This window comes from Equus caballus, chromosome 20 (assembly GCF_041296265.1).
Source record: "Equus caballus isolate H_3958 breed thoroughbred chromosome 20, TB-T2T, whole genome shotgun sequence".
NCBI lineage: Eukaryota > Metazoa > Chordata > Mammalia > Perissodactyla > Equidae > Equus > Equus caballus.
Genome location: NC_091703.1, coordinates 7146723 through 7167265, shown reverse-complemented (window position 1 = coordinate 7167265; position 20543 = coordinate 7146723). Strand labels below are relative to the sequence as shown.

At 43.2% G+C, this 20543-nt stretch overlaps 2 protein-coding genes across 59 annotated transcripts in view; one reads left to right on the top strand and one right to left on the bottom strand.

The window, feature by feature from the left end:
- Window positions 1-5025, bottom strand: part of FARS2 (phenylalanyl-tRNA synthetase 2, mitochondrial) — a 465546-nt gene extending 460521 nt beyond the window's left edge. For 27 of the 49 annotated variants that reach the window (XR_011429877.1, XR_011429876.1, XR_011429875.1 and 24 more), the window contains exon 1: window positions 4500-4733. The gene's annotated coding sequence lies outside the window, so the exon portion shown is untranslated. Of the gene's footprint in view, window positions 1-4499 lie in introns of all 49 variants that reach the window. The other 22 variants (XM_070244873.1, XM_070244893.1, XM_070244875.1 and 19 more) reach the window with 13 other exon arrangements.
- The window catches only part of LYRM4 (LYR motif containing 4), a 192593-nt gene continuing 175899 nt past the window's right edge, over window positions 3850-20543 (top strand). For 5 of the 10 annotated variants that reach the window (XR_011429881.1, XM_023624081.2, XM_001489627.6 and 2 more), the window contains exon 1: window positions 5060-5397. Coding sequence is in view for 9 of the 10 variants with exons in the window: in XM_023624081.2 (XP_023479849.1) it covers window positions 5312-5397 (86 nt within the window). In the remaining variant the exon portion in view is untranslated. Of the gene's footprint in view, window positions 4300-5059; window positions 5398-20543 lie in introns of those variants that run through there. The other 5 variants (XM_070244911.1, XM_070244912.1, XM_070244908.1 and 2 more) reach the window with 5 other exon arrangements.

Here is a 20543-nt window from a genome sequence, read left to right as displayed (position 1 = left end):
AATCCTAAGGGTGATGGTATGAGAAGGCAGGGACTTTGGGAGGAGATTAGATCATTAGGGCCCCTGAGAAATGGAATCAGTCCTGTTATAAAAGAGGCCCCGGAGGGGGCTGGCTCCATGTCCAAGTGGTTAAGTTCGCGCACTCCGCTACAGGCGGCCCAGTGTTTCATTGGTTCGAATCCTGGGCGTGGACATGGCACTGCTCATCAAACCACGCTGAGGCAGCGTCCCACATACCACAACTAGAAGGACCCACAACGAAGAATATACAACTATGTACCGTGGGGCTTTGGGGAGAAAAAGGAAAAAATAAAATCTTTAAAAAAATTAATAAATAAATAAAATAAAAGAGGCCCTGGAGAGATCCCACGCCCCTTCCACCAGGCAAGGACACGGCAAAAAGGTGGTTGTCTATGAACCAGGAAGCTCTCACCAGACACTGAATCTGCGGGCACCCTGATGTTGAACTTCCCAGCCTCCAGAACTGTGAGAAATAAATTTCTGTTGTTCATAGCTACCCAGTTTATGGTATTTTGTTATAGCAGCCCAAAGAGACTAAGTGTCAAAGATATATAGTCCTCCCAAGAGATGAGTTAACTTCATAGAACTCAGTATTGCATATCTTAAGACAGTGACCTAGTATTTCGCCAGTGATTACCAAAACACAGACTGCTTTCTTCCAAACCAAGAGTGAACAATGCAAATCCTAAGTGTTTTTGTAAATAACCAACTGATTTGGACAAAGAAGAGATGCAGCTATTACTTCTCACTCAAAGAAGTCAATCAGAACTCCAAATTTGTCTTTAGAAGAATTACTGAAATGGGATGTTTGTAAAGTGCTCAGCAAAGCTCCTGGAAGAAAAAATAAACTCTAAATGAACAATAGCTATCATTATCATCACATGTAGCTACTTTGATTAACAAATCATTCTAAAACATCCAGACAACACGAAAACATTATTCCTAAAAGTTATCCCTCAAAACTAGTAATAAAAAGAAGAATGAAGGTGATCTGTAACTGAACATTGCCATTAATCACATTGTAAAGGAATTCTCGTGTTGGTAGGGATATGTAGTAGGAAAAGATGGTTTCTTTCCTTTAGAAGGCAAAGAATTAATTTGCTTAAAAAAGAAAAAAAGACCCTCTAGAAGTAAGTACATTTAATACACCTTACACAAAATCAATTGTCAGTTTTCTTGGTGCTGCCCACAAAGAAGGGAACCCTTGGCCTCCAATCAGTGAAGCTAGAATATCTAGTTGCTTTCTAAATTTCTCAGAGAACAAAGTTTCTTCAATATATCTGAAGAGAGCTTCTACAGAAATGTGAGTCTCAAAAAATCCCCCAAGAGGTAATGTCTCTCACACGAGCACATGAATAGACAACCTTAAAAAACCACTAAGTATTTTCAAAGAGATGTTAATAGAAAAAAACGTAAATTTATCTTAAAAGATTAAAAAGCTAGTAGAAAAATCAACATTTGAGAGTCTCTGAATATTTGTAATATTTCCTATACAAACCAGTTAGCTTTACGAATAAGTGAGAATCCAACTAAGTTAAAATTCAAATATGACTAAAATGTACCCACATTATCCAAGTATGAAACGTCCAGTGCCTGAAGCTGGCACTGAGGACCTTCTGTGAAGCAGTGTAGTGCTGCAGCCAGACAGATCAACCTGGGCCATGCCCACTCCCACCGCCTCAACAGCCTGACTCTCGCTTCCCTTTCCTTAAATGGAGACAGCTTTCCCATCTGGTCTCCAAAGGATTAACTGAGATATATAAGGCCTCAACTCACATCTACCACCTAAGAGAGCTGCTCTGATTACCTTTCCAGCCGCATCTACTGTACTGGCCCTCATGTACTCTGCTGCTCTACACAAGGCCCTCCCAAGGTGTTCTCTTGGCCACGATTATTTTTCCCTAGACCTCTCTCAGGCTCACTCTCCTCTACCCTTTCCAAGGATAAACCTTCCGCCCACAGCAGGCATCTTACCACACCCACACATCCAAACCTTGTGATTCCTCACGCCCAGCTCAAACCTAAATCCTCTCAAATCCAACACAAACATTACCTCCTCCATAAAGCTCCCTAATTCCCACAGATCAATGTTTTTCTGTCCTGGCTGCATCCAATCACCTGGAGAATTAAAAAAACAATTCCCTGCAGCTTGGGCCCCAGCCACATGGACTTTGTTGGTCTGAGGTCGGGCCCAGGCACCAGCTATGGACGTGACCTCTTCATGCTCTGAGACCCCATAGCGGGTCACCAGTGATTCCTTTCCCACACTTTGTACTTTCCAGCCCATGTTTTAAACTACATACAAATTGTATTTAAACTATAAACTCTGGGAAAACATCTGTAAATTGTTGTTATATTGCTTATTATGGTTGGAGAAATTGCTCTTCGAAAAGCATTAAGTACTCATTAGCAGTCCTAATTTTAATACAAAGTAATACATGATTTTACATGGGTAGTTAAAGAATTATTGGTATTTCCTAACTACAGACAGGTGAATATTAAACCTAAGAAAATGCTCAGCCCAGAATAGAATGCACATTAAGGACACAACATATGAGTAGGGTCCATCTCAGCTTCTAGCCCTTTCAATCACAAATAGAACAATTATTGAAAATAGTCATCTCTGCAATGAAGCTATACAAAAATAGAGACTTATCTTTGAAATGTGGCTATTTTTTTATTAATCTTCCAAGGCAACGATATCCAATATACTGGTTTCAAACAAACTGTTTCAAACAAAATTCAGTAATTCAAATAAAAGTATTTTTGTGAAAGCTTAAAATCAACTGGGAAGCTATCACCTTGCTAATCTCAACTACTTCTTGTACTAACAGATAACTAGGCTACCCAAACAAACTGAAATTTATATATTTATTTGGAAAGCTTTATATGATTACAACAAAGTTAAAGTCATCTAGATACACTAATTGTATACACTACAGAGTACATTGAAATTAGGCAAAAATGATTGTATACAGTAATGATTATTACAATTTCACCTTCTAGATGAAAGCAAAACAGAATAATGTAAGCTCCATTATTTTTTTTTTCTTTTTTGAGGAAGATTAGCCCTGAGCTAACATCTGCCACCAATCCTCCTCTTTTTGCTGAGGAAGACTGGCCCTGAGTGAACATCCCTGCTCATCTTCCTCTACTTTATATGTGGGATGCCTGCCACAGCACGGCTTGACAAGCCCTGTGTAGGTGCGCACCTGGGATACCAACCAGCAGACCCCAGGGCCACCAAAGCGGACTGCGCACTTAACCTGTGAGCCACTGGGCTGGACCCTGTAATCCCCATTATTTTTAAGCAAGCCAAAATATTTTTTCTTCTAACTTTGATACTTTCTCTATTTTTAAGTTGCATTAACACTGCAGTTTTCCCAGGTGCCACAGAACCATTTCACATCATCAGCCCTCAACAGTCTATGATATTAAGGGAAAACGGCTCTGGATCTTATCCTATAATAATGTGCAATTCCCTCAGTTTTTAATCCTTTAAGAAATACCAAAGGATGAACTCAAAATATTAAAAGCCCTTTCAATAAGCCTGACGCAAGACTTGCCTGATGGCCTGATCAACCTGCCAGAGTAGCAGAGGTTCTGCTACCCTGTAAAAAATCTTATTTTGAGACTCTTAGATGTATCAGACCTTAAAAAAATCAGACAGGGAGCTTAAAAAGATTTTAATGAAAGTATTTTCTCTTATATATCTTTTTAACAATGCGATTGCAATATAACTAATAAGTATGGATGCAAAGACACCACGTTGCAAGTACACTAAAGTGTAGGAAGGTCAGAGAAGTGTGTCCTGAACTTAAAGTTCCTGAAAATCGAGGTTGCTCTGCTACAAAGCAAGTGTCATTGCAACATCAGATAAACTTAGAGAGATGAAAGAGAACCATAACTCCGTAGTTAGAGAAAGATGGACGTCAGCGCAAACTTGTTTGTTACGTATAAAGTTACTCCTCGCTGTGTCTGAGGCAAGAGAGTTGTGGCTCTTCGTAACGTCGATATTCCAAAACCAGGGCAAGTGCTCCGCACACACAGTAACCAGAACCAGCTCTGGCTTCCTTCCCTGCGCCCGGTCCCACCACAGGGACCTCAACGACAACTCTGTCCGCCACTGTAAGGCGGCGACTGAGAAAACTCGAAGTCTTCCGAGCAAGGCCACGGGAGAAAGGTCAGCCACGAAAGCTCCCAGAGAAGTCCTGCCCTGCCGCTTGCCTGGCGTCTGAACTGACCCCAGCAGCCCTTAAATCCCTGACGTTTCCCCAGGTAACGCCCCACGCCCGCGGCCCGGGGCCCCTGCCTTTTGCGCGTATTTATTAGAAGACAAGACTCGGCTGGCCGCTGCACTCCACGGGGAGCTCCGAGCAGACCCGATGCCCCCCGACCGGGGCCGCCCCGCGCCACCCGCCCGCTCGAGCCACGCTGCAGCGGGCCCGCACTCACCCGCCGCTCGCCCAGATACCCACCCTGGCGGCAGCTTCAACTCGGAAGCGCAGCAGGCTCGCCTCCTCTCCCAGGAAGCGACCCCCGCCTCAGCTCCCCTCAGAGCACGCTGGGCGCTGCCATTTTGACAGGAGAGCGGGCCTTGCCCCCGAGGCCCCTCAGCCGGTCGCCCTGAGCGGAGCCGGAGCGCCACAGAGGCCCTGCCCCGTCACCTCCGCGCCCCCGCACCCCAGTGCCCCCCGCGCCGAGCCACCGAACGAGCGCGGCCGGGGCGAAGGCACCCCCGAGACCCCGCGCGCCTCTCAGGCAGCGCCGAGGGCGGCCTCGCCGGGGGGCGGGGCGGCGGCCAGGCGCGCGCTCGGTAACCCGGGCAACGCGGCCTCGGGCCTCGCGAGGCGCGACCTGGCGCTTGCCTCTGAATCTCGCTGTCCCCGCCGGCACGCGGGCAGTTCACCAAGACTGCCCCTGACGGGCTGTACAAGGAGGGCGGCTCAGTGCCGAGGCGCCGCCAACCCCGGAGCCCAGCCCTTTCCCCTCGGGGGCCCCTGCGGCTCCGCCCCTCCGCCGCTCCGCTGGCCGCTCCGCGCCGGAGCCTCCCGGGGGGGCGGGGCGGCGAGCGGAAACACCTCCCCCTTAGCTGCCCGGGGCCCGCCTGCGCACGCCTCCGAGTCGCGCGCCGCGCCGCTGCTCTCCTATGCCGAGGCTCTGCCTCCCGCAAGAGCGAGCCCGCGGCGCTGCTCTCCATCGCCGCTTTCGCAGAGACTGAAGTTTGGTGGGTTGGGTTAAATTCGGGACCTCCGCGAAGAGGACCCATTTACTTTTTTTTCTTTCCAAAATGGCAGCCTCCAGCCGCGCACAAGTGTTAGACCTGTACCGGGCGATGCTGAGAGAGAGCAAGCACTTCAGCGCCTACAATTACAGGTGACCCGGCGGGCGGCGGGGCCAGGAGGTCGGGGGCGCCCTGGGTGCAGGGAGCCCCTGTCCTGGAACGGTGCCCGGGAGGCTTCGCCCCAAAAAGGGTGCCCTTGCCGACATGTGTGGCCCCCTGAAGCCTCGGGGGAAGGGCAGGGGGCTTGCCCTTGGTTGTATCAGAGGAGACGTTCAGACCTCGTGACGTTTTCCGCCGAGTGGGATCCCGGGGTCCCTGCTCTGGGCGCATGCTTGGTGATAGGACAGACGTGGACGCTGCGGGCGCTCAGGTTAGGACCGGGTTGTTGCACATCTAGAACTTCCCAAAGAACTGGCAGGGGGGACTGGATGTGACCGGGCGGCAGCACATGTCCAAAGCTGCAGGCTCGCTTCTATCCCTCCTTCCATTTCCTGGGTGTCTTCATTAGCTTGTTTGGTTGCAAGAATCCAGTCAGTTCTGCTTAGGGCATTGGCTCCGGAAGGGGCGGGGGAGAACGGGGTTTGTAAGGAGGCACAAGTAGCGGTAAAGGAAAAAAGGTCTCACCAGCTTCCAGGAGCTGAAACGTTCTCTGGGCCTCCTCAAAGTGGGATACAGCGTCAAGGATCTTAGCAGCAGGAGAGTGAGAGTCTAAACTCTTACATCCTTAATGTAGCACACATCTTTTTCCATGCCTGCCCAGTTCTCACATTTGCTCTTAAATCCGGTATTCATGTTCTTGACTCTTTATGTTTTGTCTACCTTAGAGCCTCTGTTTTCTTTTTTGCTTCCTTATGACTTTCGACCCATCGTTAGTGTATGTATTTTATGGATTTTCTCTGCGTTTTTTCCAGATGTGGTGTTTTCTGCTAACTACCTGATTCTCTCTGAGTTTGAGCTATATTCCCAAAGCAAGAATCCGATAAGAGCAGCTCATCCCTTCACAGCAGGTCTCACTTTTGGTCACTGGCCAGCCTATGGATTGGGTGTCCTGGGAGCAGAGCCTACCCCTGGAACAGTGCTAGTTAGATAGGCCCCTCCCTCCCAGTAGGTCTATGAGCTAGCTGGCAGGCCCCCTCATGAGTAGACCCAATACAACCTTGGTTATCCCCTAGAACACTAAACCTCTCAAGCAGTGACTGTCTAATTTTTAGATTCTTGTCTAGAAAAAATACTCTTCTCAATTCAAGAGAATGACAATCTAGGTCATACCAATGAGGTCATATCCACCCAGTCATGTGCTTAAAAGAAACATTTCATGGAAGAGCATGCTTTTGCTTAATGACTTTGGCTTTTGAAAGTAAAGTTTGTGAACAGCAGAGATACCGGTGGAATTTTTAATGAAAAATTAACCAAGTACTTGGCACCAAGAACTCAACCCCATCTGTTGAAGGAACCCACAAAATTTGCAAGTGAATAAGTGGAAAGAAATAATTTTCGCCACAGTCTGGAGGAAGATATTTTGTCTTTTAAATTTACTGAGAAGAAACAAGAACTGAGAATCAGCTGTGGGTCACACACTGGAGACACAGCGGCACGGTTAGGGTGGACATGAGAGCACGTTGTAGAAAAGTGGAGTAGGAGCCCTCAGAATAATATAACCCTGGACAAGTCACTCAACCTGTGTTTCAATTTCCTTGTTTGTAAAATTAACCTGTTGGACCAGGTCAGCTCTAAGAACCTTTCCATTTCTAAAATTCCATTTGGAAATGATTTATGAGCCAGATGATGAAATCCACATATAAGGCTGTTTTTACCAAGTGAATAAATGCCAAGTCAACAGGGGTAACTGCAGGAAAATCATTCAAAGCTGTAGCTAGTAGGCAGGGAATTGGAAATGAGTTTCTATATGAGCCACTATAAGGTAATACGCATGTAGAAAATGATTGTTCAAATTATCCTTTGAGTAATGCTTTTGAGCTAAATTTATTATCCACATGTAAATATATTATCCAGAGGAATCTGGTAATCGTTTTACACCGTTTGCTGAAATCGTGGACCTGAAACCTGAGATTCCCACTCGTATCATCTCCTGCGATAATAAAATTACTTGTTATAAAATATATTCTTCTGTATTAAGGCTATGTCTTGCAGATTTCAAAGACAACCCCTTGCCCTTTGTACTGCTCTCTCTCTCTGTCATGCCCTTTAATAACTTTGTCTTGATTTCTTCCTCTTCCTTTGAGATTCAGCTCAACAATGACCTTCTCAGGACAAAGGTTTTGCTGATTCTCCTGTCCACAGCCCCCAGCCCCATCCAAAGAGGTCCTCTTCCTAAGTGTGCTTTTACTTCGGTGCTTCCAAAACACTTATCTGAAGACTTCTTTGCCCAGTGCCATGCCAGACCATGGAGATAGAAAGATGAGAGCCTTGGGCTCAGCAAGGCACCTACCATCAATGGCTTTTTTACAGACCTCTGGGGAACACTGTCATAGAAATCATTTTCACTGTAAAGTGCTGTGACAGGTATGCACTGGGTGTAGAATCAAGGACATTTCCCAGAAGATGGCACTGGATCAAAGGAATGAAGCAGTGTAGTGTGCTCCATTAACAACAAGCAGTAGAAGATTGTTTAATTTCTGGAGAGTTAAGTGTGATTGCATGGTGGGAAGACAAGACTGAGGTTGGAAAGGGCCACATATTCAGTAAAGAGCTTTAGCTCAAAGTGACGTGGCTAGATTTGCATTTTAGGTAGATCACTCTGGCAGCAATGCAGAAGATAATTTTCAGTACTATAGACAAGGACACCAAATGGGAGTTGATGACAACAGTGCTTAGGAGAGATTGGGGCACTGTTGAAGGTAGGAATAGTGAAAGATAGAAAAGAAAGACATATTTGGTAAATAATTAGAAGGTAAAATTGTTAGAACTCTGAATGATTGGATTCACGAATAAGGGAGCATCCAAGCAGAGTGTAGAATGACATCCATGTTACTAATTAAGCTGAGGCACAGAAAGGTTAAGTGTAAAAGTTGTGCCATTTACTGATTTAAGAAATGCAGAAATAACTGGTCTTGTGGAGAGAAGACTTGAGATCGTTTTTGGGACATCTTGAGTGAATGTCGTCTGGGATGCCCAGCAGGGACAGTTATTCAGAAGAGTCTACAGTTCAGGGAAGCAGTCAGGGCTGGAGTTGTCATCACCACTCACTCGCTTTGTGACCCTGGGTAAGTCACTTGATATCTCTGTTTTGCAATTTCTTCATCTGTAAAATGGTTTATCTCATAGAATGGTAAGGTTTAAATGAGTTAATATATGTCAAGTGCTTAGACTTGTGCCTACCACAGAGTTGGCACTCAATAAGTGGAATTAAAATCTTGATGTTAGGTGAAATTTCCAGGAGGAGTATTTAGGGCAGTTGTTCTCAAGCAGGGGCAGTTTTATTTGACACTGTCTGGAGACATTTTTGGTTGTCACAACTTGGGTGGGAGGATGCTACTGGGATCTAGTAGTTAGAGGCCAGGGATGCTGCTAAGCACAGGATAGTCACCATAACAAAGACTCATCGGGCCCAAGATGTCAAATGTGCAAAGGTTGAGAAATCCTGGTTTATGGTGAGAAAATTAGTGGCCTAAGGATGCTGTTCTAAAAAACATCAAAATTTAAGGGATTGGCCAAAGAACAACCACTAAAGGGAGCCAAGAAGACACAGTCTAAGAATGTGGCCCTCAAACTTATTGGTCTCAGGATCCTTTTACATTCTTAAATGTTACTGAAGACCCCAAAAAGCTTTTGTTTACGTGGGCCATAATTATCAATGTTATGTTAGAAATTAAAACATTTTAAAACACCTATTTTTAAATGACTTAATAAACACATTAGATATTAACATAGATAACATTTTTATGAAGAATAACCATTTTTCTTCCCGCAAAATAATCAGTGGCAAGAGTGACATTGAGGTTTTTGCAAATCTTTTTAATATTTGGCTTAATAGAAGATGGCTGGCTTCTTATATTTTTCCCCCTAGCCTGATGCTGTATCACACATCATCTAGCATCTGGGAAATTCCCCGGTACGCTCATAAGAGAATGAGAGTGAAAAAGATCCTATCTTCTTGGTATTATGAAAATAGTTTTCCCGATGGATCGCCTGTAAGGTCTCAGAGACCGCTACTGGTCCCTGGGCCACACTCGGGTAACTACTCTAGTGTCTGAAAAGCAGGAAGAGAACAAGCAAAGAGAGTAGTGTCACGGAAGTCAAGACAATCAGTTATTTGGGGAATGTGGCTGTGGTCAGCAGGTTCACTTGCTTTGGCAATGTCCGGTAAATAAAGGGGGAAATGTGGTCCCTGGATTTGGCAATATAGAGATCTCTGGGGACCTTTACCGGAGCAGTGTTAGTGAAGTGCTTAAGGCAGAACCTTTGAGGGTTGAGAAGTGAATCAGAAGGAAGTAAACTGCCCCAGTGAATGTAGACCCCCCCACCAGGAAGTTTGGTTAACATGGTACAGGAGTGTGGACAACCTCCAGAGCAAGACCCCACAAGGGGTGAAAAGTGGTGTATCTGCGAGCACAGGTGGTAGGATTGGTCTCGGAAAAAGGAGGAACACTTCCTTTTCCATCAGTGTAGTGAAGGAGGTCAAGATAAGTTGGAATGTAAGAGGATGGGAATTTGAGGTGATTCCTGCCAAGACTGACAGCCAGTTTCTGGATAAAGTAAAAGATAAGTGGATGTGAGGAAGAACCATGTTCTCGTATTTATTATTACACATATCAAACACTTATAGTTGTTGGTTTGTCGCTTTGCCATTTGTTTCTTGAAGGCAGAAATTCTGTCTAATCTCTATTCCTAGTGCTTAGCACAATACCTGCCTAGTATATGCTTATAAATATTTGTTGTTGAAAAGCAAAAGGAAATTTTTTCCAGAGGTAATTTTTATTAGCCATTTTCTCCTATAGATTAAAAAAATAGATTATTGTAAATTGTGAGAAAGGGCAAAAGTAAAGCCCAAATGCTTACCAAATCGATTGTCAGAACTCCTTCATTCTTCATTAAATATTTGAGCCTTTATTATACTTCTTTGACACTAAGCATTGTGCTAGGAGCTGCAAATCAAAATGAGCCTCCCATTAATGGTAGTAGAGAGTCGTAAGTACCATCAGAAGATTGTCAGTAAAGTACGAAGGAAGAAAGGCTGTATAGAGCAGCTGGCCTCTTTGGCACCACCTTAAAAATAGATATCATTAGGAATGCTTTTGACTACAAGTAATAGGAAACCTTTACACAGTACTTAAGTAAGTAGGGAGTTTATTCGTCTCGCATAGAAAAGGTCTAGAGATATGTAACTACTTGAGCTGATTTATCAGCGAGAGGATGCCAAGATGTCTTCAAGTCTCAGTTTTACTCTCATGCTTATGCTTGGTGGTTGCAAATGACCGTTGAAGCTCCAAATATCATCTGTTCTAGGCAAGAAGAAGAAAGAAGGGCACTCCCAACCAGGAAAGGATAAGCTCTCTTTTCATGAGGAAAGGGTGCACTTCCGTGGGAGCTTTCTAGCAGACTTCTAGTTATACCTTATTGACCAGAATTCGATTACATTTCTACCGCTAGCTGAGCAAGGGGCTGGAAAATTAGGGTATGGCTTCTCTAGCCTCTATAGTGGAAGGTGGCTAAGAGAAAAGGGTTGAGAATGACTGCTGGGTCAGCCAACAGTTAGTGTCTGTCACAGATGGGGACATGTGGACATAGCTTGAGGAGCACTCCGGGCACAAACAATAAGGCACTGAGGAAGTCTAGCGCAAGGGGCACATTGGAACCAGATGTAGGTAATTGGGGCCGAAGCATTGGATTGGGGTTCGATCATAGAGGACTGAGTGCTCGGTGAAATAGCCAGCAAGTAACAAAATGGGTCTAAAGGAAAGGTGAGGCATAGAAGGGATAAGCAGCTTGACTGTCTCACAACTGGTAATTGACAGAGTGGGAACTAGAAGGCCACCCAGCTCCCAGTGCACTGCTTTTTCCACAATTCCACACCATTCGGTAGAAACTTCCTTCAACCCATGCATCCTTTGACTCTGCCTTCCAAAGTTTTAGAAACATCAACCCGAAGATACTTGTTTTCACAGTTTCTTTTTACAGCTGAAATAGCTAAACAGACTCTCTAGTTTCATGACTGCTGAAATGACTGACCGTTGATAAATGTCAGGTCTCAATTACTATGTGCTACACAATTGAATGCAACGTTGTTGGAGTCTCTGATTGCAGTCTTAATGAATGACCTAAGAAATGACTCATATTCAGAAGTCTGTTCTCTTTCTGAACTGGAAGCGGAGGACCTGGTACTGCGAGCTCCTGGAGAAAGTAGGAACCAGGCAGAGGGTTTCTTTCACTTGTGTCTGTATTCATTGCTGTAGAACTTTTCACAATGACTTCCTCTTCTGCTGAGGGGAATAGTACCAACTCTAATGTTAATGGTATTAACACCAAGCACCTTTCCCTTTCTAAAACAGGACAGCTACACTGAAGACATTAATACCAAATGTTCTTTCACCTTGGAACAAATAGACAAATCAGTTTGTTGCTAACATCTCTTGAAAACCGATAGTATATGTATTACCACACTAGGACTTCAGGGTAGATGGGTTACAAACACAAGATGCTGTTATAAGGTTGTAGTATAGTTGGGCATGTGAAATGTACATAAAAGGACAGCTCAAGAAACTCACAGAGGAAACATGCAAATTGAGATAATGCCCAAATTCAAGATTTGCTGAATGTAGTAGCATTGCAGAGACACTTGTCACGATGATGTTTTGTGAGTTATATATTACAATGTTGTGCAGATATTATAAAAATAACATTGTAGTGATGGTTTCAATCCTCTAGCCCTAACTTCCACTCCAGTTTTACTTTATACATCTCTTCTCATTTAGAAACCTAAAATCCTTAAATATGTTCTTCATTTTCATAAACGTAACTCCAGCCTCCACACTTGGAAAATCTTTGCTTTGTTCTCAAACTAAAACCTGCCTTTACCCAGAAGCTGCTGATATGTGGGAACTTCTGTCCTCTCATTCTTTCTCCTCTTTCATCCCTTATGTCAATTTAGAGCTACACAAGCATCACCTAGGACGGTTCATGAGCATAAAATGTTGCATTTTGCTCACTGGTATTCTTAACAACAAGATTATTAGGATTTTTGTTTCCCCAGTAAAACATTTTCCCTCTTCTTAAGTCTTGAAATGTATATGTCTAAGTAATCACGTAAACCGTAGAATCCTGTTATAAGCAGCCAAATGAGATTTTTGTTCACTATAAAAACTTTGAACAAATCACACCTCTCTCTGAGAACTGCTTTAGCTTGTTTGTTACAGGCTACACAGAGAAGGAGGAAAGGAATAAAAGAGAAAAGACCAGTGTTAAATTTTCTAAGTTCTTCCCCAATGAAGTCTTAAATTTGTTCTGAATTTATGCTGTTGTGCTCACATGTAGCCTATGGCACTTCGTTAGAACTGCTGTTACCCGATCACTTCCTTCTACAGTACCCCACAACAATTAGAGGCAATTCATTTGTGCAAAGAAAAACAGTTTCTTAGACTATTGATTTTTCATGATCATTAAGTATGCTTGGAGTTTCCGAAAAAATACATTTTTTCTCTTATGGTTGCTAAGTTCTTCCATTTTGAGTGATAATGGTTTTCAAAAATAAGTAAAAATTGTATGGTTAAGTTGAAGAAGAAAACATTTAAGATATTCAGCAACCTAATTTTGAGGTGGTGGGGAATAACGTATTATTTTTTACTCTTCACAATAGAGGAAAGTATTAAAAAAGTTATTAGATCTTTGTGTCATTGCTGATTTATTGACTTTATTTTGTAAGAGTTTCCAAACTGTACTTACTCTGTTTATACTTCACCTTGGCCCCTAAAGCATTTTTAAAACTTACAAGAGTACATACAATAAAATGAAATAATTCTTATAATTAAAAATAGTAAATGAGAGAATCAGGGCAAAGAGAAAATAAAGATAGAGAATACAAGGAAGTGAGGGGTAAAGTTAGACCGCAAAATGCAATTACAAGTAAATAGGATTTCATTAAAGTATCTTTAAGTTATTCTGTGTTGCAGTAAGGTAATGCTTTTTTTTAGTGCGAAGTGTACTGAAAAAGCATTCTGCTTGAAAACTGCTATAATGAGCATCATAGAAAATTGAGTGCCTCTTAATGACTTGCATCAATAGCCATTTGCATACTTCGTTGTGGATGAAAGGTCCTTCATATCCTATTACTTCTCCTCTATCACCCCTTTCCTGACGCTGAAACCCACTTCATCAGGTAATAGATTTTTACATACGTCTTAGCATTTATTTCTCAATTAACTGGTACCTAGCCAATTTAGGAAAATTCTAACCTTGAGAAACCAAATTAAGTAATAAAACTAGATAAGTGGCATGAATCAAGTTGTGCATTTCTAGATTTAGCAAGACTCAGCTAAATTAAGGTGAGTCCACCTGGCTTTTGTCTAGATTAGTAATAGGAATGCCTCGAATAAGATTTTTTTTTTAAAGATTCTTTGTGGGTCCTTCTAGTTGTGGCATGTGGGACGCTGCCTCAGCATGGCTTGATGAGCAGTGCCATTTCCGTGCCCAGGATTCGAACCAACTAAACACTGGGCCGCCTGCAGCAGAGCACACGAACTTAACCACTTGGCCACGGGGCCAGCCCCTCAAATAAGATTTTTTCAGCTGATCTCGACCAAATTGCCAGTTATAACATAATCACATGTCACTATGGCATCTTGATTATCTATCTGGCTTTGTAGCCACTCATTATTGTAATTCTATTTGAAAGTATAATAGTTTTTTTTTAATTCAGATATTTTGAGATTTAAAATAAACAGCTCACAGAAATTATCTGTCATGACGAAAGAGAAATGAAAGTCACAATGACTTGATACTAGAACTTCCCCCCTGTTTCTTTTCCCCCTCGCTTCTTTCCCTAATATTGTGATTCCTGAACTAATTTGCTTTAAACATTGTTTTCACTATTATCAATGAGAATCATGAGTGAGGCAATCTTGGTTTAGAAAAATTCCTGGCCTTTAAAGCAAGAAACTTTGGTTCAAATTTGAGGTCAACTAGCTACTAGCTCTGTGACCTTGGCATAAATCATTTACTCCCCAGTATATCATCTAGAAATTGGGAATGCTAGAGTTGCAAAACTTTCTGTCAGAATATTTGGCATACAGTGGTAGGTACTCCAGAATTATTTCTGTATCTCAGCAGACACAAGTAAACTAGTTACTACATAGTTATCTCTTACTTTCCAACTACCAAATCTTTGAAATTTGTAGTAGCTATCAGTTATTTAACCAACTCATTTAAACTTGTTGAACTACATTCTGCGCCAGGTATTTACTAGCAATCCAGAGAACTCTATCACTGTAATACATAGTTTTCATATGATGAGGTTGGTTTGAGCCTCCATTCAACACGTATTTATTGGGTACCTGTGATGTGCCAGACCCTTTGCTCCTTGCTGGAGACACAGAGATAAACAGAACATGATCTTTGCCCAAGAGGAGCTTGGAGTTCAGTGCATAGAGTAAGATACTCACTGAGAATTTTACAGTGTGGTGGCAGTGTACCTATAGAGCATTGAACAGGTTATTGTGGGAGCAGATAGGAGGGGCAACATAGCCTGCCCTGAAAGGGATTTGGGGTTAAGAGAGTGATGGTGGTTGACCTGAGCTGTAAAGATTCGGTAGGAATTCGCTGGTGAAAAGAAGCAGAAGCAGAGGGGGCAGATGCAGAAAAACACTGTAGTTGGTGTTGGGTGAAGAACTACCAGAACTTACTATCACTGATGGCAGGCAGTGAGAGAAGATGAGGGTAGAGAGATGAGGTAATTGGGACCATAGATGACAGAGAGCATTGTATGCCATGCCAAGATGCTAGAACGTGTTTCTAGGCGGTGGAGAGCCATTCAGGTGTTTTAAGAGGACTGCAGATAGACCTTTTAGCCAAGTCATCCCCGATGGGAAGGAGACTAAAGACATGGAGGCCAGCTAGGAGGTAATCGCATTAGTTCAGTGTAGTCAAATGATGGTGGAGGCCTCACTGGAGCACTGGTGATAGTTATGGAGAGAAGGGGCTGGTTGTTGAGATATATTGAGAAATAGAATTCGCTGGTCTTAGTGATAGGTTGAATATATTGGATTAGAGAGAATGGCTTGAACTTAGATTGAGAGAATATAATTGGAAGAAGAAAAATCATTCCAAAAGAAGCATCATATATCAGGGACAGTGGCTCCTTGGTGTGAGGAAGGCATTTTCTGTGAGTACTTTGTGTGCAGTGACGTAGCTCCAGGGGAGCATCTGGACATTTCAGTCACCATCTTAAAGCGTCTCTTTAGCCCTGGGTGTTAATTATTCTGCAGCACTCTCTATGTGCTTATATCACTTTTCTTTCTCCAATTATGTATCTTTTATGTATTAATGTTATTAATTTGCCAGTTAATGTTCATCAGTGTTCAATTTGTTGATTGTGTCTGTTCTCAAAGTAATTGTTTTATTTGATAGATAGCTGCTACCTTCATTGGATGTCATTAATGCATCTATTAGCTTTATATTTATTGTTTTATTCCTGGAGTAATTTTTTGAGGGGGTTTATTCAAAGTTACTTATATGATCAATTCATTGTAATTATGAATATTGCTCTAGAGCATAATTATTCATGTAATCCCTTCATATATTTCTTTTTGCTCCTCCACCTTTTAAGAATATATGCAAATATTTTCTCTATATAATTATCCCTCCCCTAAATCTGATCGCTAAGGGGGTTTTTTGTGAGGAAGATTCACCCTGAGCTAACATCCATTGCCAATCCTCCCCTTTTTTTTGACTTGAGGAAGATTAGCCTTGAGCTAACATCTGTGCCAGTCATCTTCTGCTTTGCATGTGGGGTGCCTCCACAGCATGGCTGACGCATGGGGTAGGTCTGCACCCAGGATCTGAATCAGCAAACCCCAGGCCGCTGAAGCGGAGCACACAGAACTTGAACCATTTGGCCATGGGGCCAACCCCAAGAGTGATCTTGTTTTAACCAGAAACCATTTCTGTAGGCAGAAGCATCTCTTAACTGAAATCCTCTTTGCCCTTTGCTAAGCAAAAAGGCTAAATAAATTGAGAAATAGTTCCTTGCAGCCAGACTGGAGCCAGAAAAAGCCATCAATCCTCTGTCCTGGTCCAGTTGTCTCCTTTTTGTTCATTCAGCAAATCTTTATTGATCACTCACTCTGTACTAGAGTCTAATGTTCTATTTCTTTCCTTCTCAGACTAAGGATGAAAAGATTTAGCACTGTGGTGGACCTCTAAACTTGTGGAGACACTGAAGCATAAGCACAGCTTTTAGTGGCAACTTAATGTTTAACACCAAACTTGAGACTCTAACAGAAGGAACTTCCCAGTGGGTGTATAACTACATAAAAGCAGACCCTGATCAGGCACCTCCTGGAAGGGATGTTGCACCCACGCTCCGCCTACTCTAGGCCCCACAGTCCTCACCATAACATTGAGTCTCAGCACCTGGGTTACACAGCCCTCCTTCTCCATAACTGAAGAACTTCTTTCACTTGAGACTATAATATATGCCCAAAGGTATATCCATACTCCTCAGGTTCTTGCAGTTGGTCCTTCCTCTTTTCCCTCTTTGTACTTTCCCTGCAATGTTATCACAATCCATGGTTTCAATTGCCACCTCTTTGTTGGCTCCCAAGGCTGTTTCCAGACCAGGCCCCTGTCCCAAGCACCAGATGCATTAGTCACTGGCCTCCTGCAGGTACCCCTCAGAGACGCAATAGGCAATTCACACCACGTCTAAACCTGCCTCAATGAGCTGGGAAGTAGACGTTCGTGCAGGGTGCCTTCTTCTCTACCTAGTTGCCAGCTCTTCTACATCCTGTCTGGATCCCTCTCAGTGCATCCCCGCCTCTTTGTCCCCACTACCTTAGCCCATTCCATGGCTACGGCCGTATTCTGCTATACGTCCCCCCGTACTCTGCTCTGACCATGAAGTTTGTAAAATGCAAGTAGCTAACTTGACTGAGCTGGGTGCTGAGCACCAGGCTAAGTGTGGTAAGTGGATGGTTTCTTTGAGGAAAAAGTACAATAGTTTATCCAATTTAAAGACCTTGTAAGGAGTGGAGGCAAGATTTGAACCCAAAACTTTGATTCCAGAATGTGTATGCTCTCACCCAACCACTCTACTCCCCTTGCTTAAAATGCACCGAGGTTCTACATGGCTTTTGGAGTAAAATTCCTTCTTCTTAGCTTCCTTTGCCACTCTTCCTGCTCTGCCTCCTCTCTTCCTATCTGCTTTCACTTCAGCCAGTCAGACTTCTTCCATTTTCCTAGTGGTGCCACGGGGCTTTAGGCCTTTTTGTGATCACGTATTGATTCCTGTGTTTGGAATGCTTTCTTCTCTTCATACAGCAAATTTTTCTAATCATCCTTCAAAATTCAGCTAATAGGCCAACTCTTGATAAGCTCTTTGAAACCTCCCAACCCCACTTTACTCCCTTATCATGTGATGTTTAAAAGAAACATAAAGGGGGAAAAAAACTCTTTAGTTGCTTCTCATTGCTCTTGGGATAAAGTCCAAAATTCTTACCATGGCCTATGTTTCCCTGCAAGGTCACTTTCCCTGCCCTCTAGCCTTATATCATTTCACCTTCCTGTTTTGGGAGGTGCTCTCATCGCACTGGCCTTTTCTCTCTCAACCCCTGTAAGTACTCTGCTCCCTCATACTCATGCCATTCCTCTGTCTTGAACGTCTTTCTTCTCCCTTCGTATAGGTCACCCCTCTCTGCTCACTCACCTGGACCCAGTGAAGCCAGTCCCCAGTCCTGTAAGTAAGCTCTCACAGCCCTGTAGACTTCTTTGTTGTGACACTCACGCCAGCTGTAATTTTGCGTGCACTCTGCGATTATCTGAGTACTGTCTCCCCCGAGTCTGACTGCAGGCCTCAGGAGGTCAAGGATGCCACCACTATAACCGCAGCATCAACGCCAGGCATGAGCAGGTGCTCAACTCTGTGGCGAATGTATGAATTGTATTCACGGTACCCTCCCGCATTGCTCCACCTCGTGTAAAGTCCTGCCGTGTTAATCCCCCGTCACTCTTGCCCCTTTTTTGCCAGACTTTCATCCCCAGGGAGGAGCAACCATGCTTGAGTCAGCTTTGGTTCCTCAGTGGTAGCACACTGTAAGAGCCTAAGAGATGTGGTCAGTGTGGGTGAATGCTGTGTGTATGGACAACTGCTTATTAACAAGTAGGAGTGAAAAGATTTTGATAAACTACCAGGGGTGATCATGTTCAGGGCCTACACAGTCACATAATTTTCTTTTCCTTCATTCCTCTTCACATATCTGAATACAGAGGAATCTCAGAGAATTTTAAGATAGGTTTTGGTTTTCCCAAACCAAATTTATATCTGTCCTTTTTTCCCCCCAGAAATTCACCTGATATTTTAAAAGGTCTTCCTGCAAATGAAACCAGCATTTCTTTCTTTCTCATTGGGATCAATGTACTGTATGTGTAGTCAAGCAAACTGCTAACATGTAATCACACAACTGTAGAGTGGTTGTTTCCCAGGCTGGCTTCCCCAAGCTTGGGGAAGACCGTTAGCAGTGTAAGCAGCAGCAGCACGAACCAGGGGACTGCCCGCTCACCTGCCCCAGCCCAGCCCACCGTGGACTCCAGCTCACCGGCTGCACAGACTGGTTCTCTGTGTCTGCCATGTACCTCCTGCCACTGCCGGGCTGCCCCTCCACGTTGCACCATTGCTGAGACCCTCTCGGAGCCTCCTGCTCGATGGGCCTAGAGAGAGCAGATCCCAACCCTCTATCCCAAGCTAGGGCAGAACTGCTGCTCACCACAGAGGGAAGGGCCCGGGTTTGGGACTGTTTCTTCTTAGGTTCTGGCTGAACTCACGAGCTGCTTTAGACAGGATTCTCTCTCCTCCTTTCCCGACATTCCTGCTCTTCTGCCTTTGGCTCCTCAGCCAAGTACTCTTCCAGGCTGAGCTCTTCAGATTTGTCTGTCCCCTAAGGGAGGAACAGGGGCAGGGGAGGGGGTCTATTACAGTGATTTCATATCACTAGCATTATTAAGGAGTAGACTCAATTCAGGAAGCAAGATGTGTTGAAAATATAGTTTCTTAAAAGCCATTTCATTTTCCCTTTAAAAAAATCAAAACACAAGAAAAAGTTATCCCAAATATTGAGACATCTCAGATGATGAATAAGATTCGGTATGGGAAGAAGAAAGGGCCATGTTGTTGGAAATGTCTGTCACTGGTGGTGATTGTGGACATATTGTTTTATTAAGATGCCACCATCTGTTTGACTGAGAAGAATTTTCAAAGGTCAGAAGAACCAGTATGTAAGATAAGATAGAGGGAAATAAGCCTCTTTGTTTTAAATTAAATTAAAATAAGCAATTAAAATAGCCAAATTATTTTAAATAGTTAATAACCAAAATAAGGCCAGCTCCGTGGCCGAGTGGTTAAGTTTGCGTGCTCCACTTCGGCAGCTCAGGGTTTCGCCAGTTCGGATCCGGGGTGCGGACATGGCACAGCTCATCAGGCTGTGTTGAGGCAGTGTCCCACGTGCCACAACTAGAAGGACCCACAACTAAAATATACAGCTATGTACTAGAGGAGTTTAGGGAGAAAAAGTAGAAAGAAAAAAAAAGAAAGAAAAAAGAAGACTGGACTGGCAACAGTTGTTAGGTCAGGTGCCAATCTTAAAAAAAAAACCGACTGTTAAAAAATTTTTTTTAAATAACCAAAATAATTGTTTTAATGAATTGGTAATTAAAAATAACCAAAGTGCAAAAAACTACTTGTTTCATAACCTCTACTACTAACGTATACAGTCATCTGCTGGCAGTAACATTATTTCCATAGTAATTAATTTTAATCCACAATCACTTGAAACATTTTATATATTTCAGGTATATAATTATTATCACGAGGGATTGTTTCCCTGCCTCCTTCTAACTCTGTAGGAAATAAAAGGGAATCCAGTGTTTATTTGTACTGTATCCTCCATTTTTTCTTCTTGTTTAAGAATGGAGGAAAGACTTGCTACCTTTCAGCACAGCCTGTTTTCATTTTGCAATTCCTTTATATTTTCATTGCTGGCCTGAAGACAAATATGTTCAGAATATTGGAACCTAA